This window comes from Halyomorpha halys, unplaced genomic scaffold (genome assembly GCF_000696795.3).
Source record: "Halyomorpha halys isolate HHAL.00 unplaced genomic scaffold, Hhal_1.1 Scaffold28.1, whole genome shotgun sequence".
Lineage (NCBI taxonomy): Eukaryota > Metazoa > Arthropoda > Insecta > Hemiptera > Pentatomidae > Halyomorpha > Halyomorpha halys.
The window spans coordinates 1,276,783-1,303,957 of NW_027110130.1; the positions used below are offsets into that span (position 1 = coordinate 1,276,783).

Sequence of the window (27,175 nt, forward strand, 5' to 3'; positions counted from 1 at the left end):
AAAAAAAAAATAATAAAAAAATAAATAAATAAAAATAAATTAGTTTATAATGTTTATCTTCCTAGAAGTAGTAGTTGTTATGATATTTGATAAGATATATCTCAGGAACCATAAGACGTACATATGTCTGTTAGAACTCAAAATAAAGGTAATTTAATTTATTATAAAGCAATTTATGACACGTATATTTGTAGAGGTAATGATTTTTTTATGATATTCGCGTATGAATATAAATTTTGCAAATGAAATTATGTACCAACAACAATAAATCAATATATTTTAGCAAATATCATAAAACTACTTCTCCTACGATGGTAATGTCATAAACTAGTTTGTAGTACGTTAAACTAGCTTTAATTTGAGTGCTAATAGGCATTTGTAACCTTCGGATTTTTTCAGTGCATTGAGTATGAAATGTTGCTTTTTAGGCTGGTCACAATCATTTATTTCAACATTTAGCAAGTTAAAGCTCTTAAATTTAACACAACATCATGAATACCCATAATATCTAACTAAGTTAACATATATTATTATTATATATAAGAAGATGGTCAGGGTTGCAGTCAAAAAAGAAACAAAAATAGTTTACAACTATTTATTTTCCGACGTTTCACCCCACTTTGCAGGGCTTCATTAGAGCCTAAAAGATACAATGAAAAGAATAAAAACAAGTAACAATGGCAAGAGTAAAATTTCTTTATAAAAATACGTAAAATATAAAGCTAAAAAAGTACAGGAGATGCACATAAAACAAAAACAATACGGGGAAGGAGAAAAAAAAAAGTCATGAAAGAATAATTATAAATAAAAAAATATAATAATAATGATATAAAATGATAATAAATGAGGAAAGAACAAGTCAGGACAACCTACCTGTTCAAAGCAATCGGTCGAACAGAAAGAAACAAGTGGGGCGAAACGTCGGAAAATAAATAGTTGTAAACTATTTTTGTTTTTGTTTTGACTACAACCCTGACCATCTTCTTATATATCAATTTTTACGGTCAACTATATATACATATATATTTATATATTATTATTCTTTAGATGAACTTGCTGTTCGCCTTATCACACTGAACACTTCGGTACACGTTATTATGTACATTTATTACTTCCTGGCTGGTATAGGAGTCTCGGCAAAGTATCTCTGGTGGAAGAAATATGTCACAAAAATACAGATCGTAAGTAACTTTATGAATTATTATTGTATTTTTATAAATGTACCTAGCTAAAAGATCCATCATTATACTAATTACGATTATTTTAAATACAATTGGAAATTGAAATTGTAAATTCTAGCTCTTCCATCAGGAGCTAAAGACATCCAAATCCAAGGATTTAGTAAAAGATCTAAGATCATCTTGCCTCGGTCCATGATTTAAAACAAGAAACGCAGGAGGTGTCCAGGTGAAAGAAATGCCGGGAAAAAATATATATCACGTTAGGAGTGTACTGGTGAGAGAAATTCTCAGTCAAGTTACGTTCTGAGTAACATAAATAAGCGGTAATAACAATATCAAAGAGTTAACTGGACAAAAGTATAAACATAACAAATGAAATACTTGTATAATATAGGCTTATTTTCCAATATGAGCAAAATGCTCAAGACTACACCTCTCCCGGGTAAGATAATGAATGACTTTTGTCTACCTTCCTTCGATGTTGTTATCGCCACTTGTTTATGTTGCTCTCTCTTTTACCTCCCCTCCTATACTCAATCCAATTTTACTCTGGCCTCCACGCAATGACTGATTTTGCTCATCTGGACACCTGCGTTTCTTATGCAAGAAGATCTTAGATCTTTTACGAAATCTGGATTCTTCCTTATTATATCCTTGGATGGAAAGAGCTACAATTTACTATTTCAATTTCAAATTGTATTGAAAGTAATCGTAATGATTTTCACCACATCGAATTATATAAACGAAATAGTACAAATTGTCTTATTTACCATGAGGTAAATGCTCACGGGACATCTCTTAAGGGGTAAAAAAAGTAGGGCACTCCTGCCAGATTATTGAAAAACCAAACTTACAACGATACAAGTGGCGAACTGGGGACTGAAATAAAAGTAACAATTCATTCATCATCAACCATTAGAGTTTAATTACTCTTTATTTTATTTTGATCTCTCTGATCGATTTCATTAATATTAATAAACTAACCAATAAGGGTAATATTAGTACAATAGCCGAGAAGAGAAAAAGGCAGTTATTTCACTAAGATTTTTGATTACTTTAATATAAACTATGTATAATTAATGGTCAAAATTGATGAGTCTGCATGGTATAGGTAGGGGAAAAAATGACGGCTGTTTTAAAACCTTAAAAACATTAATGTTTTATTCGGAGCACTATATCATAAAAACTACCAACAACACTAGTAAACCTAAGAGAACATTATTTAAAGAAGAGTAAATTTGCTGAAATATTAGCCCTGATAGAGCTATTTACACCCTATAATTCTCGAAATATAGTCCTGTAAAAAGCAACATTTTATAAAAATGTAATGAAATATCAGTAGTTAGTTAATTTATTTTATGAAATCTATATCTCAGGAACTATGTGACTTACAGATGTCTATTAGCAATCAAATTAAAGCTAGTTTAATATTCTATAAATTAGTTTATTACCTTTACCTTCGTAAGAATAGTAATTTTCATAATATTTACTAAAATAAATTGATTTATAGTTGCTCGGACAATGAGTTTGATTCATGAAAAATTTTATTTCAGAAACCATAGGACGTACAGATTTCTATCAGCACTCAAATTAAAGCTAGTTAAATATACTATAAAATAGTTAATAATGTTTATCTTTGTAGTAGTAGTTTTTACGATATTTGACGAAATAAACTTACAAAAATTAATTTATAGTTGTTCATATAAAATGTTGGATTTTTGAAAAATATATCTCTAGACCCATGAGAAGCATATGTGTCTGTCAACACTCAAAATAAAGGAAATTTAACTTACTATAAAGTAGTTTATTACACTTATCTTCGTAGGGGTAGTAGTTTTAATGATATTAACATATGAATATAAATTTGGAAAATGAAAATTTGTCCGAACAACTATAAATCAATTTATTTTAGCAAATTTCGTGAAAACTACTACTCCTTCGAAAATAAACGTCATAAACTACTTTATAGCTCATTAAACTAGCTTTAATTTGAGTGCTAATAGCCATCTGTACGTCACATAGTTCCTGAGGTATAGATTTCTCAAAATAAATTAATTAACTATTCAAATTTCAGTATGTTCCATACAACCTTTTTGATACAATTGAACGTAAATAGCTCTATTAGAGCTTACATTTTGGCAAATTTACTCTACTTTAAATGATTTTCTCTTAGATTTTCTATTGCTGTTGGTAGTTCTAAAGATATAGAGCTCCAATAAGAAATTAATTATTTTTAACGTTTTGAAATAGCCGCCATTTTTTATTTCCCCTACCTATACTTAGCAGACTAATCAATTTTGATTAGTAATTATATCTAGTTTTTAATTAAGTAATCCAAAATTGGGGTGAAATAAATTACTTTTTCTCCTCTAGGGCTCTTGTTCTGTCAGTAACATTAAAAATATCCAAATCATTTTGATTTAATTATTTATATACATTTGCTTGTTATATTAACAAAGTTGATATTTCAGTTGCAGTTCCTTGCTGGTATAACTATGCTTGCTAAGATGATGTTGGATGGCTGCGAGTCCAATCTTTTATTCATTGTCATATGGGGAGTTCCTGCCGTATTTTTTCTAATATTGTTTCTTGATTTCTACAAAAAAACTTATACCAAGGGACATAAAGAGAACTGAGTCAAGTGATTTGATTCATAATTCAAAAACTTTGGATCAATTCAATGTTTTCCTAACTCTGAGAGTGTATTAGCATAAGTATAAAATGTTTATTGTACATATATTATTTAACCATGTATTGTGTACATATTTTGAGATAGTGATTACAAAAATGTTCCCTCTCTCTCTATGAATTGCTGAGATATCAGTGTATGAAACCTCAAATCAGCCTCCAGTTTAAAACAAAATCAAGAAAAAAAAAATCTTACTTATTATCCTTCCAAGTATTTTATCCTGTTTTTTATATTTATTTCATATTTACCCCTCATACTTACATTTATTACTTTATATATTATCTTTACTATCCATCCTTTATCTTTTATATTTTATCTGAATTTTATAATCATTTAATACTTACATTAATTACTTAATAATTAACGTTTGTATTATATAATTTACACACCTTGGTATTTCTATTCTATTTCATATATTTTCTTTTCTTCACTATATTATATTTATTCGTTTAATTTTATTTCTTTTTTGTATGTTATCCATAAATATATATTTTTCATCCATCTATATTTTTATATAATTTCTCCTCCTTATTATCTCTTGTTTTCCTATATTTAATATTTTCTTTTATTTCTTAATATTATCTTAATGTAATGAATTTGTTAACTGATAATCACCTCCACTCCACTATCCTGTTTGTCTTCTCATCTCGCTTCAGCTTCATTTTTGTACTTTCCTGTGTTCAGTTAAGTGGATGTCCTATTTTGTCCATTATTTTCCTTTTGCCTCGACTTTTATTCTTATTCCCCCTTTTCTATCTTTTAGTGTGTACTTTATTTTTATATTTATTTTTTATCTACTTTTTTATTTGCTATTATTTCTATTTTCATCAATTGTCTAATACCTTTTGTAATTATTTTTTATTTATACTTTTCATTGTATATCTTATTTTTTTTATTTTCTTTAATTTACTTCATTCATTTATGTATAATTCTCACACATTTTAAATCATTTTACTTTTATTTCATGTCGACTTATTCTCTTACTTCGTTACTTTATTTTAATTATTTTTTATCTTTATTTTTTTATTTTCTTCTTATTTCGTCGGCTTACATGTGAAACAGTCAAAAGTTTCTAGTTTTGAATTATTTTATTTTTGCAGTCTTAAATTTTATTAAAATTAAACTAAAAAAAAGTTAAATATGTACTGATACAACTCATAAAGGGTTAGGGATGCAACACTTTGGAAGGAAATAGAGTTACTAGATCTACAGTTATGCACGGAGGTGATTTTGTCTGAGTCAGGCTGCCAGATTTTAAACCATTTAAGGGTATCCATTTTATAAAGGTTGATGGACCAACCAAAACCTGACTCCTGAAATCACAGGGCTGTTTAAAACCGTTTATAACGGTCATCTCCCCTCCACTCTGTACAGTTCTGCTTTTTCGTCAATCTTTTGGTATCATTCAACTCAAACAGGTCGGTGGTTCTGATTTTTTCTTTATTAATGTTTTATTAATATATATATTTTTTATTAATATGTTTTATAATATCTGACTGTGCATCATAAGATTCCAGGTTCAGATCTTAGCAGGGTTGTCAGCATGGAAATTAATGAGTAGGGGAGTTATCCGGAGGAGGGATGGCATGCATGCATCGCATATCTTATTTGTTTATTTATTACTTTATTATTTTTAATATTCTAATATTTGTTATATAGGGGAATTTGTTGATAAAATGAAATAAGGGTTGTAAAATAGAAGGGAAAGAAAAAAAGGAGTAAATTGAAAAGCTTGTATTTAGTTTGTAGACTGGTATTAATTGTAAAAGAATACTGTGGAAAAAAAATTATTTCATTTTATTAATTTATATCATATAAAAATATGTAATTTATATATGTCCGATCACGGATTGATCAGTATGGTGTGTAATGTGGCAACCCGATGTATTTGGGCAGCATGAATGAATAAATTTCTTTCTCTTCTCTTCTCTCTATTTTTATTTCTTCTTTGATGAACTTTATTTATGCTCTCTACACTTCCTTAATTTTATATCTTTTAGTGAGTTAAAATTTTTGTTTATCCTTTATTACGTCTCAGGTTCATTTTAAATATAATAGTTTAGTCCACCTTTTGATAAAATAAAAAATACATCAGCAGCCTCAACTAGGGTATTTTGCTTACAATTATACCCTAAGGAAGCTAAGATAAACATTTTAAGCTTTTGTGATTCCTGTAAGGTGATAAAAAACACAACATTCAAAATCTGGGACAAATTAACTCTCTTGACGGTATATAAAAAGTAAAACTGTATAAAGCCAATCTATTTTTTTTTTTTTACAGAAAATGGTTGTTATAAGAACTTTTCAACAAATGTAAGAAGATCTGGTCCAATTTTATCAATCAACCTTTGGTCTTTGTAGACATCAATGGGGTATCCACCTTCGCTCTCTTCCTTCATCACTTCTGTAATATCGAATCCATCCTTGAGATCCGTTACAAGAGCAGGATACTCTGAGCAATAAAGACAATAACCATAAAATGAGACTCTTTCATATTCCGAAGTCAATTCTTCAAACGTCGGCTTTTTTCCATTATAACCAAATTTGTCTAATGATTGAATAAGGGAATCATGATAGGATTTCAGGAGGACTTGAGTGTTAGAACGTCTTATCGAAGGTACAAGAGAATAGAAGAGAAGGAAAACGATGTCGAAGCAGTATGAATTGTAATGACACAGCTGCCAATCCAATACCCTAAAATAAAAGAGATATATTAATCAATAGTTCAATTATATTCAAAATAATAAGGTTAAAATTAAAATTAAAATCTGTTCTGCTACAGCCCATGAAGGGTCAAGTACTTTGTAAGGAAGTACTGTTACTAGATCAATGGTTGTGCAAGGAGGTGATTTGGTCAGAATCACACTTGACAGCCAGATTTTAACCAAATTAAGAGTACTCAATTTATGAAGCTGGTTGGGCCCCAGGAGGGCTCCAAAACCCACAGGTTGACTCACGGCTACAGTGTAACAAAAAACAATTATCTCTCCAGCCTGAATTGAACTCGAGTCCTAGGAGTTAGTAGCATCATACCTTACCACTGCACTCCCAAATAATAGGGTTAATTCATTAATATTTTAAATTAAAGCCTCTATATCCAATTAGAGCCTTCTTCCGTCAACTTAAAAACCGATAAGAACAACTTATCATTAACATATTCACAAATAGTTAATTTATTAAAAAAGTAATTTTCACTTTTTTTTTTTTTTTTTTTTTTAAATTTTTTCATCTTTAAATACCTTTTCTTACACATTTGTTGTCCCCCACCTATATTACGTTTCCTCTTCATCTTCCTGTACTTCGTTATTCGATGATTCGTTGGTTCATATATATTTTTAATTCTTCCTATCACCTTTTGTCATCACCCTCTCACACGCTTTCTTCTTCTAAAATTTTTCTACTTTTTATTTTTTATTTTCACCCTCCCGTAACGTTTTCTTTATAAAAAACACTTAGTCATTGCTGTAAAGGCTTTTTTAATTCTGAGTTTGACCACCATTTGCGCTGCCACCATTAGGCGCTCAATCTTCCAGCGAACAGGTTCGTTTTTATTCTTCTTTTTTGTTTTCTTTCCCCTTTCTTTATTTTACTCTTTCCCCTTATTTTCTCCACTTTTATCCATTTTCCTTACCCGCGTTATATACTTATAATTTGCCTCTTTATCATCTATTATTGTTACATATATTTTCTTCCTCTCAATTTTCATTTTCTTTTCATATTTAAATTTTAAATTAATAATAACTAATATGTTCATACTTCTTTGCATTATATAACTTTATTTTTATTTCATTTCCTTAAGTAAGTTATTGTACCCGCTTTTTCAATTACTATGTATACATTTTATTTCCCGCTTCTCTCATCACTTCATTTTATTAATTCTATTTTGTAAAATTATCCATTGTATGTGTAAAATTATTCTGTTTATACTTTCTTTTTATATTTTTTATTTTTCTATACTTACTGTGGTTGTTACCTTGTTTTGTTTTTAGCCCTGAAGAAGGCTAGAAACTCTAGCCGAAAAGTCGGCACATTAAAATAAGTTAATCATACTTATTTGTGTTTTTCATTGACCGCACCCCCAACCATCTTCTCCTCAATATTTTAAATTGTGCACTGTGATAAAAAAGTTCTTTCTAAATAGTTTAATGATGTTTAAATTAATTAAATTGTATCCAAACTAAGTTTCTAAACACTCATTATTATTTCTTTAAAATTTGGCAATTCAGCCATCCTTAAGGGCAATCTTAAATATAAATTTAAATAATTTAAAAAATTTTTGCAAGCCATTCTGTTCAGGTCATTAATTTCAGTCAAATTACCCTATTATGTCACTTTTTATTATTATAATATTAATATTAATTTTTATAACTAACTAAAAATACCATATGATAAGAAAATTATGGCAGTGTTAAGTTAATCTGTAATTAAAGATCTAAAAATTAATGGAAAAGTATCATAATGGGCTAATTTGACTGATATAAATAACCTGGGCAGAATAGCCTGCAAAAAGTTTTGAAATAACTCGATGTGAGGTTTTAATTTATATTTATGGTTGCACTTGAGGATGGCCAAATTGGCCGAAACTTTATAATTTTTAAAGAAGTAATAAAGAGTGTTTTGAGACTAGGATACAATTTAATTTATTTATTTATTCAAATATCATAAAAACTATTTTAACTCGTCCCCTCATAATTGAAAATATAGAAAATTAAAGGAAAAATAGAAATCAAGAAATAGTGCTAATGAATAATATTCAGAAAGTAAATCATTTGGAAAAATCCCTAACTGTTGTGCGACAATCGATGTTTACATGCAACCTCAAGGCAGGTTTTGTTTTTGGAGGGATCATACGTTGTGTGGAGAGAGAAGAGAAAGGATGTCTTCAGGATGAGGAGGTCCTCATCAATTTCTGTCAAGAAGGAAGCCATTTTGGACGTGAGGACAACAACATAAGAAAAAAGAAGATACCAAGAATCATCATAAAGAAGATTGTGAACTTGGTTACTTTGGTTATAACTAAATTTGAATACATTGTAAAATAGAAATTAATTTAATTAAGTTATTAGTAAAAGTGTTTGTATTCTGATTGCCTAGCAACAATTAACAATATAAAATTCTTAACTTGAACCCAAGTTATCTCTTATATTTGAAATAAGTTTTATATAACTATCAAAATTCTTTTTATTTTATTTTAAATAATTTTTATAAATTATTACAATATATATATATTTTTTAATGACCCCCTTCTTAGTCATTTCTGACATATAGGAGTGGAGGGGGTTATATACAGGTTTTACCCAATCCTAACCATGGTGGGGGGTCAAGTATTTATTTTTTTGGGACCACCATAGGAATAAAAGTCAATCCCCCAGGGTGAATTTGAATTGGTGCCAAGCATTCAAGAGCCAGTCAAAGTTGGTGCTTTGACTTGCTTTGCTACGACATGGCCCTAAAATTACATATCTAACGTGGATATATAACTGGGATGTAACAGCAACTTTTTCTACAAAACCAACTTACCAGAAGTGTTGGAAAGAAGTCCACATTAAAGAGTAGACTTTTCATACTTTTTTTGGATTTCTCGAAAACGATTTTGATTTGTGCATGCATGTGTGTCTACTATAATTTATAAAATTGCCATGTAATTAATTGAAAGACTCACTTTAAAGCAACAGGTTTATTCTGCCAGTTATACTTCATCATGACATTGTTTGGCCAAATATCGCCGTGGTTCAAAACGTTGAAAATGTCATCGTCTAATTTACCTAAATCCTTCAATCTTTCACACAAAGTTTCAAATGGTATTTTTATTTTCTCAGCAACATTTTGCCTGTAACATAATCAAATAATTTTAACAAGTTTTTATTTCAATTAAATTTTAAATTAAATACCTAGCCTACTAATGCGTTATTAATTAGGGTCCATAACAGATACCTATATTGATATCTGATGTGGTGGCTGGTGTAGAGGGAAGTACTATATAATTATTAATTTAATTAAAAAATTAATTACATATTTGATAATTAAATTACTTTATTTTTTTATTGAAATGAAATGAAAAATAGTTAATTATTCTGGGACTAGGATCCTTTAGAACAATTATAAAGGTAATTTTGATTTTATATTAGCATTTATTGGCAATAAAAGAGTATGGCCATACTTAATTACTTATATACAGAGAAAAAAAATTATTAATTAAAAACCAACTGACTAAATAAAAAACAAAACAGAAAGTTAATTACAAAATAACTGTACTATTATAATAATGGATTAGATTGGTGAAGCAAAAGGTAGTTAAATAGAAGGAATTTAAATGAGGGAAGGGTTGGTACATGAGGTATGTTAGATTTTATACTGTCACACTCTGCTCATTGGGCTCTACACAGGCACTTACAGAAGATTTATCGTCAAAAGGCTGTAAATATAAATATTTCAAATTTTGAAAACTGTTGTTTTTTCCGTTTATTATTTTCTTGTTATCCCTCTTCTACTTGCTCCTCCTCTGCCTATGGCTTTCTAGTAGCCAGTCCTCTTCGCCTCAGGTTGAAGTGGGCTGGGCCCAATTTTGAACTTTTCCACTCGTAAACTAAATTGTAGTAGATCATACAATAGTTTAAGTGAGTAAGGAGGCTGTGGAAGTGAGAATGGAGAGACAAAGAGATAAAGGTCCTGAAGAGCAGACAGAGGAGTTTCCTAGTTTGGTAACCGAAGGAGAAGGTTCCTCAGAAGAGGTGTAGATAGCAGAGATATTATAGAAGGTAAAGTTCTATTGTTGGAGAGATATAAAGGAGAGACTATGAGATTTTTATATAACTAAAATGGGATATAATAAAAGAGTGCGGTCAAATAAAAACTCAAATAGTAATAACTATTCTAATTAACCCACGTTCGTCAGAGTTAAAAAAGATACAAACTTTTAATGTAAGTAAAAAAGTAAATGAAAAGTTAAAAGGGTAAATTGATTGGAGAAGACGGTCGGGGAATGCGGTCAAAGTACAACATAAATAAAAAACAAATATATTTATTTATGCCGCAGGACCTGAGTTTCAAGTCGAAACATTGGCATAAATAAATATTTTTTTGTTTATTTATGTTGTTCTTTGCCGACCGCACCCCTCGACCATCTCCAATCAGTAATCTACGGTCAACTATCTACACCTCATTAAAAGTAGAAAAGTAACAATGAAAAGTAAAAATTAAATTAAATAAGAAAAATAAAAGATTATAGACAATAAATGAAAACCAAAATAATAACATATAAAAAGAAGAAAGTACAAAGTATGAAAAAAAGTACCTTTTTCCATCTCTTAGTTTGTACTTTCTTTTATATTTCTTCTTTTTATCTGTTATTATTTCCGTTTTCATTTACTGTCTAAACCTTTTATTTTTTTTATTTAATTTTATATTTCATTGTACATCCATTTAATTTTCCATTTATTTATCTACTTATGTTAAGAGTTTGTATCTTTTTCAACCCTGACGAACGTTAGCTCAATTAAAATAGTTATTACTATTTGAGTTTTTATTTGACTGCGCCCAGTACATTATTATCGGTACACATTTATTATTGCACAGGTTCAATCAGAGATCTTCCAGTAAAAAGAGATATAGTGTTGTCAGGGACAAGTGAAGTGCTACTTTTCATCCCTGATATAACATACAGTGCTAACAATGGATGTACAATGTGAATCATTGTAAAGGTTGCAAAAGCAGAGTTTATTTAATTTAGTTTGTATCCACAGATAAACGAGGAATTGCTCTCAATAATAACTTACAACATCACCCTCAATAAGAAAATAATAATATTTTTATCTTGTATTTATTTTTAATAAAAAAATTTTTGTGATAGGGGTAGTTATGTTCAGTGACCAGCTAAGGGATATCATTCTCTGTGAGAACATGAGCCCAGCAGTTTAAGCCCTTTGTACCTCAAGACATTGCAAAAAATGAGGGTATAGGGGGTTGACATCCATCACATGCTGATATAGCTTGGCTCGAAAGCCCCCATATCCCGTCAGGAATCGGGAGATTCAGCAGTCAGGGAGGACCCAATTTGCTTCAAACTATAACTAAATGACATATAAAAACTGAAATAATACATGTATTTTATAATAACCACCAATTGCTGTCAACATATACTTGTCAATTGCTGCCCATCTAAACCCAGATCTATAGGATCAGTCTGGATGCAATACTTTAACAGACATTGAGGTTAACTCATCCTTCTTCAGTCTGAATATTTGATGTAATATTTTATTTTCAGAAACCCTAATGCGATGTTCCTTGTATAATGTAAAAGGCCATATTTCACATGCATTAAGAACAGTATGAAGCATAATATTTTTTAAAACTATTTCCCAGTTGTGGTGTCTGTCAGGTGGTGCCTGCTTCAGGAGATTATTGGCACAAGTTAAATGAAAATTATTGATTTAAGTAGATATGTTGTTAATTATTAATTTCAAAACTAATTAGTAATGTCTTAATGAAGCCAAACTGAGGATCTGATTTTAGGCCAGGGTGATCTTGGATTGACAATAAATCAGGCTATATCAAGTCTTCATAAACTTTGAGAAGGCTTTTTATTACCTATCTCTGAACAGATTCTTGAAAGCCAAGGTCTTTGAAATCCCCATGAAAATATTAAATATAAAGAAGGTCTCGGACCTCTATGATGCTGGTAGTTTCATTTTCCATTGACTCCCATTATTGGAAGGGTCCACTGTATATAGTAAGAGCTAATCAGTGATTTTGAAATATTTTAGTTTCTCGATAAAAGTAAAAGTTACAACTCACCATGCAGGCCCCCAAGATTCTTTCATTGCTTTGCTGAAAGTCTGCATTCCAGAATAAATTAAACCCTTCATAAAAGGTTCGTTATACAAAACAATAAATGGTTTCAGCATGTCCTTCGTGACGAACCCTCTGACCTCCAGTACCTTAGCCATAGCGTGGAATCTTCCCAGGTTGTGGAGGAGATATTGCCCCTCTTCTAATCCCAAACCTGCTTTCCTATCAGCAAGTACGTACCCACTTGCCTAAAAAATACATGAAATTATTTAAGTCATAAATATTAATTGAGGAGAGGGTTGGAAAAGGGTTTAATGGGCCAGTAGGCCCTTTTTCAGTGAAACATCTTAATATCTTCCTTATCATCTCAAGATAGTCGTGCAACAATTTCATTGGGGTGCAATTACATACATTATATACAATATCTGAAAACTAAAATAATGAAATGAATTACAAAAAAATTTAAATGTATCATATGCTGAACTGTTAAATATACTAAGCAAATAACAAACTATCTTTCATCTTACTATTGAAAATAGTTGAATGAAATGCCCAACAGATTTCAACAGAAACAATAGAAAATAGTCTCTTTGTGAACTGTGAGTGAGAATGATAAAACATAGATAAAGGAAAAACAAAATTGACAATTCTCAGGAGATTAAAAATAAGGTTAAAAAAGTTTTTAAAATTTGTTTCCAAATTAGTTTGAAAAATATAATACAAAAAATAAATTTTATCTAAAATAGGAAAAAAACAACCAACATATTAGTTTTTATATATTTTTTATAAGTATGTTATTTTTCTTAACCAGGCAGCAGTATTCTTCTTTTTTGTCCCTTAAGAGATGTCCCGTGAGCATTTATCTCATGGTAGACGATTTGTGCTTTTTTTTTTTTTATATAATTGGATGTGATAATGACAAAAATCTTAACGATTACTTTCAATCCAGTTTAAAATTGAAATTGTAAACTGTAGCTCTTCCATCAGGGGGTGGGAATCCAGATTTCATTAAAGATCTAAGATCTTATTGTCTAGAGGTCATAATTTAAAATAAGAAATGCAGGAGCTGTTCAGGAGAGAAAAATGCTCAAATAAGAAAAAAAAAATATGTCATATTAAGAGTGTACTGATGAGATAAATGCTCAATCTTCTCGTTGCAAGGAGGCCAGAGCAAAACTAAATTGGGTATAAGTGAGGAGATAAAAGAGAGAATAACAACATCAAAGGACTAACGGAAGATAGACAAAAGTATAAACAAAACAGATGAAATACTAGGAAAATATAGATGTTTATTTCCCAATATGAGTAAAATGCTCATGGCTACACCTCTCCCGGGTTAAATGCATGTAATTAGACAAAAATATGTAATTAGGTTATTTGATCATTGTAATAAATATAATAATATCAAGTATCTACATACTACTACTACAGCTCTTGCATAAATCTTCACTTTTTAATGAACTTTTTGTTTATTCTAGACAAAGCCTTATAATTTTAAAACAATGTTCCGATCAATTCTAAAAGTAAGATTCAATCTATTATAATTTGATTTAACTAACTCTAGAAAAGAACTGTATTAATTACTTAATCATTTTAGCAAATGCAGGAGCTGTCCAGAAGAGCAAAATGCACAAATACGAAAATAAAAAAAAAGTGAACTGATGAGAGAAATGCTCAGTTTTACCATTGTGAGGAGGCAAGAGCAAAACTGAAGTGGGTATAAGTGAGGAGTTAAAAGAGGGAGTAACATAAACAAGCAGCGATAATAACATCAAAGGGCTAATGGAAGGAAGACTAAAGTATAAACACGATAGATAAATATATGTTTATTTCTCTATATGAGCAAGGCTACACCTCTACCAGGTTAAAAAATGAATTTTAAGTGTAATATTGTACATAAAAATCCCCAAGAAAAAATTATGATACTTTGATGGGAATGTATTTATGAAACAAAAAATTTTTAATAACAACTGGGGTGAAGAAATATGGAAAAAAAGTTTCAAAATTGGCAAAGTTAAAAAGATCCCAAAATGTCACCAAAATTTCTAAAATATATATACTGTATAAAATAAAACTGTTTAAAAATTAAATTGGAAATAAGTTTTTTCCTGATACAATTATATTTTTTTATATTGTGGGTTTAATGAGGTCCTAAGAATATTTTTCCTCAACCATTCTAATTGTTATTGTATATTCTAATTTGTTTTATCATGTTTATTGGGATTAAACTCGATTTAACTTAACACAAAGTAAACATGTTAATTATATAAAACAAATGCATACAAGTTTTTTTTTTTTCAAATGATAAATCACTTACTATCAAAATGAAAATATAACTCTTTAGTCATAAATATTTGTCATGTTTTATAAACAGTGTATGCATTAATTAAACTGCACACAATCTCTTGTCTAATATTTACCTTTAAATTTACTTGTCTAATTTAAATTAAAGTTGTCTAAAATTTACTTTTGTTTAAGCCTTACCTTTAAATCCTCCATCAAAAGAAAAGTTGAATCATGATCATAGAGTTGACACCATATAACTTCTCCAGTTTCTTCAAATTCCTTCATAAGATATTCCATTTCTTTAAGAATAACATTATACATCTGAAATAATTATAAGTACATTGAAGTTTCCTGTTTAAATGTTTAAATCAATATAATAATGGTGTTACATACAATTCATTAAGTTACATAAGTACATTGAAGTATGTATTCAATTTTTTATATTTTATTTTGTTTACTATAGCAAGCGCTCACAAGTGTTCTCAAGCAGTCGCAAGCGTTCACAAGTACCTGGAAGATATCGCAAACTCCCGCAAGCGTTTCCAAGTACATTCACAACGCTTGCAAGTGTTTGCAAATGTTTGTAGGTACTTGTGAATGCTTGAATACCCTTGCAAATGTGTGTGGACGCTTGCGAAAGCTTGTAGGCACTTGTAAATGCTTGTGGAGGCTTGCAAGGGTTTGTGAATGCTTTCATAAGTTGTGAAGAATGCTCGCGATAGTAGTTATAATGAACTAAATCCTCCAGTTATATAAATGTGGTTAATATTAAGCGAACGCATATGAATGCTTGCAAAGGCTTAATAATTCTTGCTTATTAATGCTATACTTGTGAAGGCTTGCGAGCGTTCAAAAATACTCGCTAGCCCTTGCAAGGTTTCACAAGTATAGCATTACAAAGAATGATTTCTTAAGCTCTTGCAAGCATTCACAAGCATTCGCTTAATATTAACTACATTTATATAACTGGAGGATTTTAGTTCACAAGAACTCACAAGGATTTGCAAAGTATTGCAAACGCCCACAAGCATTCGTAAACATTCGCAAACTCTAGCAAGTATTCGCAAACGCCCACATTCGCAAACCATTGCAAACATTCGAAAACGTGCACAAGTACCTACAAACATTCGCAAACCCTTGCAAGCATTTAAAAGCAATAACAAGCGTCCACAAGCATTCGCAAACGCCCTCAAGCATTCGCAAGCGTCCACACGCATTCGTAAGCGTTCACAAGTACCTGCAAGCGTTCGGGGGAGCAGTAATTCGTTACTTACAGGATTTCTTTAGGAAATTTTAGCCCTGATGAAGCCCTGCATAGTGGGGTGAAACGTCCGACATGAAAATGGTTATAAACTAACTGTTCTTTTTTTGACCGCAACCCTAACCATCTTCTTATATTTAGTTTGTGGAATCATTTTGTTGTCGAAGTAAACTGGCGGACAAGTTGCCAGAAGGAGGGTGAATGTTATGTTATTTATAAATAAAGAAATGTAATGTTATTTATAAGTAAATAAATGTTATTTTATTTATAAATACATAAATTAAAAACATTTATACCATAGCTTCCACTTTGAAGATATCAATGTCACTGGACATATCATTCATAATGTATCCTTCAATCTTCTTCTTCAAGATAAAATTCCGCTTAATCGTGCGACCATTTCCAAGTTCCACGACAGTCTTCACTCTAATAATGTCAGTCATATAATTCTCTCCTTTCTTCAAAGCTGGTTCTAAAGTAACATCAATCAATTTCGCAACGGACTCCTCTCGGTCGAACTTCTTCAGCACTGTTTCCAAGACAGCTTTCTCCATTGTAGTGGTGTTAGATGTATTTTATTTCACCTAAAAAAACAAATAATCATATTTTAAAACAGTAAAAATAATAACTTGAATTAATAATTATATGTTTTCGATGATGAGGATGTAGGTATGTATTATGGATCAAAGAGATTTGTTTTAAAGCCGTTAATCGCCAGAAATGCACAAATAATCAAAAACTCTGAAGTAATTCAATAATTTGTGTGAAAATGTTGCGAAAAATGGAAAAAATCTAAAGGACACAATTGTTTCAGAGTTCAATTTCCCATGTAATGTCATACAATTGCGCGCTTGTTTTAGCGCCATTCATAGAAAAAAAGGGACTAGAAAACGCAGTCTATTTTCTGCTGCTATAAAAATTCGTATTTTAGAATTACTTTGCAAGTTAATAATTACCCTTTAATTCCATCCCAAACTCTCAAATCCCATATCACAGCCCTCGAAGAAGGAGGATTAAAATAAATCCCATCAAATCACCTTTACCCTTCGTCGTAAACCTACCGACTGGTCTGTTTCATTTAATAATGTTACTCTTACCCCTGTCGTACAGATCCGCTACCTTGGACTACATTTGGACAAACGATTAACCTGGAATCCTCACACAAGACTGAAAAGACAGGAAAATGCACGTCGATTTCGACTATTACAGCATTTACTGGACAAACGATCTATTCATTACAAAAGACTGATCTACCTGACTGTAATAAGGCCAATCTGTACATGGGGCTCCACTAAACCTTCGAATTCCTCTCGTATCCGATCCTTACAATCCAAAACCGTTCGTAAAATCCTCAATGGTCCTTACTTTGTCGCAAATTTAAGGATTTAATTTTAACATTTAACAAGACTTTAAATAGGGCTGTTCACAATCCTATACTTATAACATTTAACATGGTAAAACACTTTACATTTAACACATCATGAATTCTCCTATTGTATTTTGCAACTTGTCTTTTCATCAAAAACTGGAATTCAAAATTTTGCGCGATCGAAATATTTCTCTTGTTATTAAAGCACTATGTTATTATATTATTATTGATAGTAAAATAATTAAAATCTTCATCATGTACGACATGTCACAATCTCATAAGAGGAGATCATAACACAAAAAACATTATCTATGATATTGTAATATATATATATATATACTGCATAAAATATAAATAGTTTTTATATAATAACCCTCATGGTGCTTCAATATCACTAATCTTTAATTTATTTGAAAAATGGTATTTGAGGGATTCAATCGACGCTGAAAATAAATATGATTTACTTTTTCCAAAAAAAATTGTTAACATACTTTATTGAAGTTATTATTTTTTAAAATTTTTAGTGAATAAAAAAAAAGAATTTGATAGAAACGGTTATCTTTATTTCATATTATTTAGAAAGAGACAAATCGATTGGCATATATATATTTTTTTATTTATTGATAGATATTACAATCTGCCACACAGTTGTGGGCAATAGGTAATAATGATGAATGATCTCATACATACTAAAATAAAATAAATAAATGAAAAAAAAAAACTCTCTTAAAATATATGAACATAATCAAACTATGCGTATGAAAGAAAAAAATAAAAATAAAATAAAATAATACAATCTATAGTCACATTTACACTCTAATATACAATCGACCTGAGGATCCCTGAACCCACTCTATCTCCCACTTGTGAGGGGTAGAGCAGAGCTCAAAAGATCCCAGCGCATCCCTCGTAGTGAGCTAGTGGAGGCTGAGCAAGTGCGGCATATATTAACAATGAAAAACATTTATACTTTCTGAGTTAGGGCCGAAAATGTAACTTAATTTTGTTAACTTTTTTTTTACCGAAAAAATCAGATCGGTCTATGACTTTGCCGAGCAAATCCTCAACATTTAGGAAACAGTCCCATGACAATCTGATGAACCGTATGGCAGCGCATAAAGTATCGACAAACAAATATTCATTTTTATATGTAGATAGATATTAGCGAGTAAAAGTAAAAAATCAATGTACAATGTTTTTCTTTCTCTCATTTATAACACTCTACCAATATCCATGCTACAATAAAATAACATGTTGATTGTAACGGCGGGCGAGTAGGGGTCCAAAAGGAACCATTACTAGCCAAACCGTGAATAAAAATGAAAACAAAAGAAACGAACAGCCGAATTTCGTTATTATTGTATTTTAAAATAAGTGAACATAATAAAAGAATGTTTTTATATCACCGTGGGTGATTAATGGGGCCCCGGTGGGTAGATTAGGTCCTGGTGAAGATATTTTTGAAAAGACGTGTCTGCCCGCCTTGTCCTCTTGGAGGATGACCCGGCGTGGTCCGCCTAAGGCTGGCGAAGATGACCGACTGCACGCCACTAAGACTAAGTAGATGAAAGAAGCATAACAGCCGATGTGTGTGTACACCAAGAGACTCACAAAGTGTATTATTTATTTTTTACAGTATAAAATCAAAAGAGAACATATGATTTTTAAACAATAAAAACATATGTTCCACAATCGATTTTTCATATCGTTAAACGATGTGTTGGCCCCAACACTGATTTATGACCCACATTCAACAAACAACTGAACCAGATTAGAACTCTAGGTAGCCCTAGTAGCATCACGTATCTAATTATCTTATCTATTTAATTTATAATCTTAACACTTTCTTGAGGCTGGTAAATTTTTTCAAAATAAATAATTTAATTTCTATTCATTTTATGCTCAAAACGTTTTATTTTTCTTATAAGTCAGACGTTTCGGCCAATCCGGCCATCCTCAGGGACAATCTACTACAAAACAGCTTTTATTACATGTATGATCCTCAAACATTTCAAAATACTTAACATTATTATTTATAATTTATCTTACCTTAATACAATTTTGGAATTATATAATTTAAAAACTCTTACTCCATGCAGGCTATTCTGCCCAAGCCAAAATAACAATTTCTATGAAATATTAAATACATTAGGTAAATACTTATTAACAAAAAAATATATTTTACCTAATGTTTTTAAAGTTTCATAGAAATTGTTATTTTGGCTTGGCCAGAATAGCCTGCATGGAGTAAGAGTTTTAAATTATATAATTCCAAAATTGTATTAAGGTAAGATAAATTATAAATAATAATGTTAAGTAATTTGAAATGTTTGAGGATCATACATGTAATAAAATCTGTTTCGTATTAGATTGTCCCTATGGATGGCCGGATTGGCCGAAACGTCTTAATAAAAATAAAACGTTTTGAGACAAACATGGATACAAATTAAATTATTTATTTTATAAACAAATATCTTATCTATGTTTACTTTATATTTTTTTTGTCAAAAAATTAGATATATATATATTTTTTCATTTTTCGAAATTTTCTTCTGAAATAAATATTCTAGTTCAAATATTAAAAAATTATTTACATTTTGAATATAAAGAAGAGGGTCAGGGTTGCGATCAAAAAGAACAAAAATAGTTTACAACTATTTATTATCCGACGTTTCGCCCCACTTCGTCAGGGCTGTTCAAGACGATAGCTATACAAACTTTGACCAAAGTTAAGCCCTACAAAGTGGGGCGATACGTCGGATAACATATAGTAGTAAGCTATTTTTGTTCTTTTCGACCGCAAACCTGACCATATTCTTCATATTTGAAATTATACGGTCAATTATCTTTATATATTATATTTTAATTTTGATTTATCATAACATCGCGAGTTAGCAAATATGTGCACGCGAGACTTCATTCTATCTTTTGAGAAAGTAAAATGGAAAAGCACAATTTTGTTGCGGAGTAAAGTCCTTCCAGTTCAATCATAGTATAAATATTTTATTTTATTTTTTTAAATATATTTTTATTTATAGAACAAACAGTGCTATGAATAGGCAGGACATATAATGAAAACATAAATAATAAGAAATAAAAAAAGAAGATAAAAGAGAAATGTAAAAATAAAGTACACCCTAAAGGACGGAAAATAAGGGAAATAAAAGGAAGATAAAGGTCAAGAAAAAAGGGATAGGATGGGAAAATCGCAGAACTTTTTTTTTTTTTTACCAAGACTCCCATTGTAGTCCTATACTGCCTATCCATGGTTGGGGGTCAAAGTTTTTCATTTTGTGGGACCACCACTCAATGAAAAAATTCAACGCCCAGGCCGTATCCGAAACGGCACCATTAGGCCAATAGGAATCAAATTGCTAAGACTGAGTTTAACCACTGAGTTACAGGCGGCACGTAGCACTCTTGTGGGTTTTTTTTTAGTGAAAAAACGATTATTTTTTATTTAAGGGCAGCCTTATCGAGTTAAAAAATACTTACGGTACAATTATCCTTAGAGTATTTTAAAATATATTTAAAAGAAAGAAAAAAAAAACAGTACTAAGTAAATGGTGCACTATATATTTGATATATAATTTTTTGTATATTTTTTTATAAGTTCCATTCGCTGCGACACTCCTAAGCTTGAATTTACTCATTTTTATTAATCAAAAGTTCGAAGCATCACACCAAGTATACAACAACTGAACAAACAGCGGTATGAATAGGTAGCTGATAACACTGGTTATAGATAGGGCACGATGGAGAAATAAACCCAACGCCTTGGATGTCATTAATCTGTCCAAACGTGAATCATCACCGACGTCGAAAATGTCACCGAATTTGAGAAAGTCAATTCTGGATTTGATTATTTCTTCCCTATTATAGTTTCTTCCCGCCTATCGACATAACATTTGATAAGGTTGATATGTTGCGACAGTTCACCGTCAAGGCATATACATACGACAGTTAAACGTAGCAGTTAATGCGCCTGTTAGTCATCCACTGATATTACTATCACGACAGCAAAACTGTCTTAACATGAAGTGTTATTATGACTGTAACTATCAAATATCATGGTAGTGGCTAACACATTTGCAGCAGTAAAGAAACTGATAGTTCACTGTCAAAGCGTTACAGTTAACATTACTTTTACTATCAACTATCACTTCAGAGCTAGTGCAACAGTACAATGGTACAACAAGAGTAAAATGGGCAAGGCTCTTGAGCGGGTATTTTTTACTCCGGAGGTCGATCACTGTTCACAACAAACTGTTTACTACAGATGAGACTAAAATGGAAGTACTTTACAAATAATATTTTAAGAAGATAGTTCGAGTGGTGGTATAACCGCAAATTTTGATTTATCCTTAGTTATACGTTTATCGTTTATAGTTGCCCACGCTCAGCGGAGAAGGGGGTGAGATAAAGTCAAATAAAAAAAATATAACCGCAAAAGGAAAAAAAAAAAAAAACAATAAAGAATAAATTACTCCTTAAGCGCCATGTTATTTTTTCTTGGAAATAACGAAAATCCCGAAGCCTTATGCCCACAATATAACTAAAATATACCACTATATAAACAATTGTTGAATTATGACCACTGGCGAATACCTTTACATGTAGATAACAGAAAACCTAGGGGTGTTACCTACCCATCTGTTGAATTTTCGTAATATTCCGTGAACAACAAAAAAAGCATAAGTAAATAAACAAGTTTAAAGCAGAGAAAGACAGCAGAACTATAAGTACAAACGTTTAATAATAATAAGAAATATATATGTACAAAAAATGAAAAGGAAAAAAAAAGAAATCTTATCAATTAATAAAACAATTAAAACGTATAGGTTGGCTTAACGTATATATTTACATTATTATTCTCTTATCCAGGACATGCTGAAGAAACGTCACTGCACTATATCCCCACTTCTAGTGTTAGTGACCGTCCATTGAAGTAGACACCATAATTTTGAAAAACAAAACATATAAGATGCCATTTCTCATATGGTGCAAAATAACATGTTCAAGCAGTAAAGACAGAGGGCCTTTAAACTATTACCACTTCACATTTAACAATCGTAACGTTTTCCGAAATCAAACTGGCACCTTCACAAAACCAAAACCCACTCGTCCAAAACATATCGCTCGTGTTTTGTTTTCACCATGACAACCGTCGTAACAGTGGTCAATAAAGGTATTAAAATAATAAAAGAAAACTATTTATTGTTAACCAAAGTTTGCAGGGCTTCGTCTGAGCTAAAAAAAAAATATATATATACAACCATTATAGAATTGACAGAACATAAAAAAAATATATCAAAAGGTGTAACAGTGTTGAGACGTAACAAGGAATGCTATTGGATTTATTTAACTTTTTTTTTTTTATTGAAAGTCATTTTTAAGTAAAAGCAAAAATACATCCCGATCCCAACTCCAGCATAATAATAAGCGCGAATAAGTATTCGTTGGCTTATTTTATTTATTATTTGCAAATTGGAAGAGGATGGTTGACCTATGAAGTAGACAGTCCGGGTGGCGGCCAATAAAGCTATCAAAATAGTAAAAGAAAACTATTTTATTATTAATCAACGTTTCGTCCCACATTGCAGGGCCTCATCAGGGCTAAATAAAAAAAAAACATTATACAAGCATCATAGAATTGCCATAAAATTAAAATAAAGAACAATTATTATGTTTATAAAGTATATATAAAAGAAATAATAACAATTTAAGGAAGTAAACATGTAGGTGAACTAGAAACTAGTTACTAATAAATATAACTAGGTGTGATAAAGTTCTAAATACAGATCTAGACAAATAAATTGTAGAAGACTACTCGTTAGAAATATATATAAATATGGTAAAGAGGTCGGTGTAAAAGGTAAAACAGGTATTTAAAACTTTATCACACCTAGCTGTATTTATTAGTAACTAGTTGCTAGTTCACCTACATGTATACTTCCTTATATTGTTATTATTATTTCTTTTATATATACTTTATAAACATAATAATTGTTTTTTATTTTAATTTTATGGCAATTCTATAATGTTTTTATCATGTTTTTTTTTTTATTTATCCCTGACGGACTATCTACTTCATAGGTCAACCATACTCTTCCAATTTCCAAATAATAAATAAAATAAGCCAACGAATACTTATTCGCGCTTATTATTATGCTGGAGTAGGGATCGGGGTGTATTTTTGCTTGACTTAAAAATGACTTTTAATAAAAAAAATGTTAAATATTAAATAAATCTAATAGCATCCTTGTTACGTCTCATTACTGTTACATCAACAGTCCAACGTTTCAGCCATTTCGGCGGTCCTCAAGAACAATCTTAACTATAAATTTACATCTCACATCCAAATTTATGTTTGTGTTTTGCAGGCTATTCTATTATAGGTTATGAATACTTAGTTTATATGATAGTTGAGACTGTAATTAAACTAAGATTAAAAGTTTTAAAAATTAATGAAGGTGTGAAAAATGGGGTCTTCTAATTAATGACCTGGGCAGAATAGCCTGCAAAACATTTTTAAATTTGAATGTACACCTTGACAAAAGACTAACCTGGAATCCTCACACAAGACTGAAAAGACAGGAAACTGCACGTCGATTTCGGCAATTACAGCACTTACTAGACAAACGGTCTAAGCTTCCAGCTCATTACAAAAGACTGATCTACATGACAATAATAAGGCCCATCTGGCATACGGAGTTGAGCTTTGGGGCTCCACTAAACCTTCGAATTCCTCTCGTATCCAATCCTTACAATCCAAAATCCTTCGTAAAATCCTCAATGCTCTTTATTTTGTAACCAATAAAACCATCCATAAAGACCTAAATGTTCCTTATGTAACCGATCTAGCCCTAACCCGATATTATTCCTTCCATTATAAACTCCCTAACCACCCAAACCCACTAGTTCCTAACCTTGCTTCCTCTTCCATTCCTGGCAATCCTCCGAGGCGCCTGAAAAGAAGATGGCCTCGTGGCCTTATATTGTAAAATGTTTTTAGAGTTCTACTACTGGGTAGTTTGTCTACATGCTGTATCATATCATTATCATTGTGTCATTATGATCAAATTTGCTTGTTTTATTTTTTATACAGTTGTAAATATCAATAAATAAATTTAAAAAAAAAAATTGAATGTGAGGTGTAAATTTATATTTAAGATTGTCTTTGAGGATGGCTGAAACGTTTGACTGTTGATATAATAGTGTTGAGACGTAACAAGGAAACCATTTGATTTATTTAATAAATATATACCAGTCCCAAGAAATAGAAAAAAATTATATATACAAATTTTAAATTCAAGTCAGTATTTTTGTAATTTTTAATAATATACGTTCTATACTGCTTTAATTCATTTGAAATTTAAAAAAGACTTGTTTCGAGAAACTGGTCATTTTCTCTATCAAATTAATCTTTAATAATTTTACTTTGTCACGATATACAACGGTCATTAAATTTAATAACACATAAGTCAACAAATATTTCAAATTTTTGAGATTATCTCTCCGTTAATTGTAATTGACTGTGTTAAGAAGCAATAAATAAACAAAAGAGACTACACATAAAAATGTGACCTTGAAATATTTACCTCAACAACGAATGAATCACTTGTGAATAACTGAAACCAGTTTCCTGTTACGTTCGCCGCGCATAACCGTGACTGAAGAGATGGCGACTGGAGTAGTGGGGAAATTGAGTTCCTTTTATCTGTCCTGTGACAACTGGGTACGCCTAGCCACTTCTGTATGTCCACGTCAGTTGTTTAACCTCAGATCTCTTCTATCTTTTATTTATTTATTTATTTATATAATATTGACAGAATATAAGTGCAAAGTAAACAAGTATAATAATCGATTTAAAAACATTTTCGATTATTACCCTATTTAACTGTTCCTAGATTTTTCAAGAAAAGTAAGACTTAATCAAATAAGGTGTACTTTTCAATCAGAATGGGCAAAAATTATTTGTACTCCAAGAGTTATTTTACTCTAATTTTTTATTACTTTAATGAAAACTATGTATAATTACTAGTCAAAATTTATGAGTCTGCCAAGTATAGGTAGGGGGAATAAAAAATAGCGGCTGTTTTAAAACGCTAAAAAAAATTATTTTTTCACTCTGAGCTCTATATCTTTAAAATTACAAACAATACTAGAAAACCTAATTTTAAAATGTTGCTTTTTAAAAAGATATATCTCAAGAACTATTTAACGTAAATCTATAAGGGCTCATATTTTAGCAAATTTACTCTTCTTTAAATGTCGTTCTCTTATGTTTTCTTGTTACTTTTTAAGATATAAAGCTCCGAATGAAAAATTAATTTTTTTTATCGTTTTGAAACAACCACCATTTTTTATTCCCCCTACCTATACTTGGCAGACTCATCAATTTTGAGTTGTAATTATACATAGTTTTTCGAAAATTGGGGTGAGATAACTGCCTTTTTTTCTTCCCGGCTATTGTAATATAAGGAGGGGCAAGCATAGGGTGGGAGTCAAGCCATAGCTAATCAGGTTGTGACATTGAATGAAACAAAAATTTTATGAACATTATATAGTAATTATATAGAGTTTTTATTAAAGTAATCAAAAATTTGGGTGAGATAACTGCCTTTTTTTATTGCTGGGTTGCTATTTGATGCTGGGTTCTCCATACAAATTTATCAGCATTCCTATATTGGCAACTCGTATTTTTTAATTTTTGACATGATGGAGAGGACATGACTAAGAAGAAAAAATCTAAAAGATAACTCGTAGACTGTCCTCCAGATTAAGGAGTTATCTCTTATTTGAAGTCAATGAGTTAATGTTAATCACCTAGAGTTGAAGTTTTTAAATTCTATTTTCTTACCAATGAATTAAATTTTAATCGATTTTTGACAATGCTATCTTGATTTTAGGAATAGTTTTGTGTACTGAATTGTAATCAATGATTTGATTTTTCATTTTTGTTTGCTATCGTTTTTATTTTATTATTTTTTTCTATTAATTGCTACGTTCAGGTTCCTCAAGACTTTATTGTTATAGTTTAAATAGATGTATTTTTTGTATCTCCATGTATATATCTGTTTTATTTAAATTTATATTCTCACATTAGATCCGCTACCTTGGGGCAACTGGATAAAGGACTAACTTGGAATCCTCCCTCAAACAAGCCTGAAGACAGGAAACTGCACGTTGATTTCGACTATTACAGCACTTACTGGACAAACGATCTATTCATTACAAAAGACTGATCTACATGACTATTGTAAGGCCAATCTGGACATGGTGCTCCACTAAACTTTCGAATTCCTCTCGTATCCAATCCTTACAATCCAAAACCCTTCTTAAAATCCTCAATGCTCCTTACTTTGTCACAAATAAAATCATTCATAAAGAACTTAATTTTCCATATGTAACCGATCTAGCCCGAACCAGATATCATTCCTTCCATTATAAACTCCCTAACCACCCAAACCCACTAGTTTCTAGCCTTGATTACTCTTCCATTCCTGAAAAACCCAAGAGGTGCCTGAAAAGAAGATGGCCTCGTGGCCTTATATTGTCAAATGTAAGAGGGAGAGGGAGAGGGAGAGGGAGAGGGAGAG

At 30.6% G+C, this 27,175-nt stretch overlaps 2 protein-coding genes across 4 annotated transcripts in view; one reads left to right on the plus strand and one right to left on the minus strand.

Moving 5' to 3' along the window:
- LOC106683787 (very long chain fatty acid elongase 7) overlaps positions 1 to 4,568 on the plus strand; it is a 15,335-nt gene extending 10,767 nt beyond the window's left edge. Inside the window, exons 6-7 of the mRNA XM_014425478.2 lie at positions 1,048 to 1,181; positions 3,653 to 4,568. Coding sequence (XP_014280964.1) covers positions 1,048 to 1,181; positions 3,653 to 3,817 — 299 coding nt within the window. The 3' untranslated portion in view covers positions 3,818 to 4,568. The remainder of the gene's footprint in view (positions 1 to 1,047; positions 1,182 to 3,652) is intronic.
- A 1,109-nt stretch (positions 4,569 to 5,677) lies between these two features.
- Positions 5,678 to 27,175, minus strand: part of LOC106683796 (uncharacterized) — a 42,616-nt gene continuing 21,118 nt past the window's right edge. Inside the window, exons 1-6 of one of the 3 annotated variants that reach the window (XM_014425505.3) lie at positions 18,980 to 19,155; positions 16,501 to 16,788; positions 15,142 to 15,264; positions 12,664 to 12,905; positions 9,533 to 9,700; positions 5,678 to 6,564 (exon numbers count right to left, since the gene is read on the minus strand). In XM_014425505.3, the coding sequence (XP_014280991.1) occupies positions 6,162 to 6,564; positions 9,533 to 9,700; positions 12,664 to 12,905; positions 15,142 to 15,264; positions 16,501 to 16,758 (1,194 nt within the window). In that variant the 5' untranslated portion in view covers positions 16,759 to 16,788; positions 18,980 to 19,155 and the 3' untranslated portion in view covers positions 5,678 to 6,161. Of the gene's footprint in view, positions 6,565 to 9,532; positions 9,701 to 12,663; positions 12,906 to 15,141; positions 15,265 to 16,500; positions 16,789 to 18,979; positions 19,156 to 25,174; positions 25,284 to 27,175 lie in introns of those variants that run through there. The other 2 variants (XM_014425488.2, XM_014425497.3) reach the window with 2 other exon arrangements.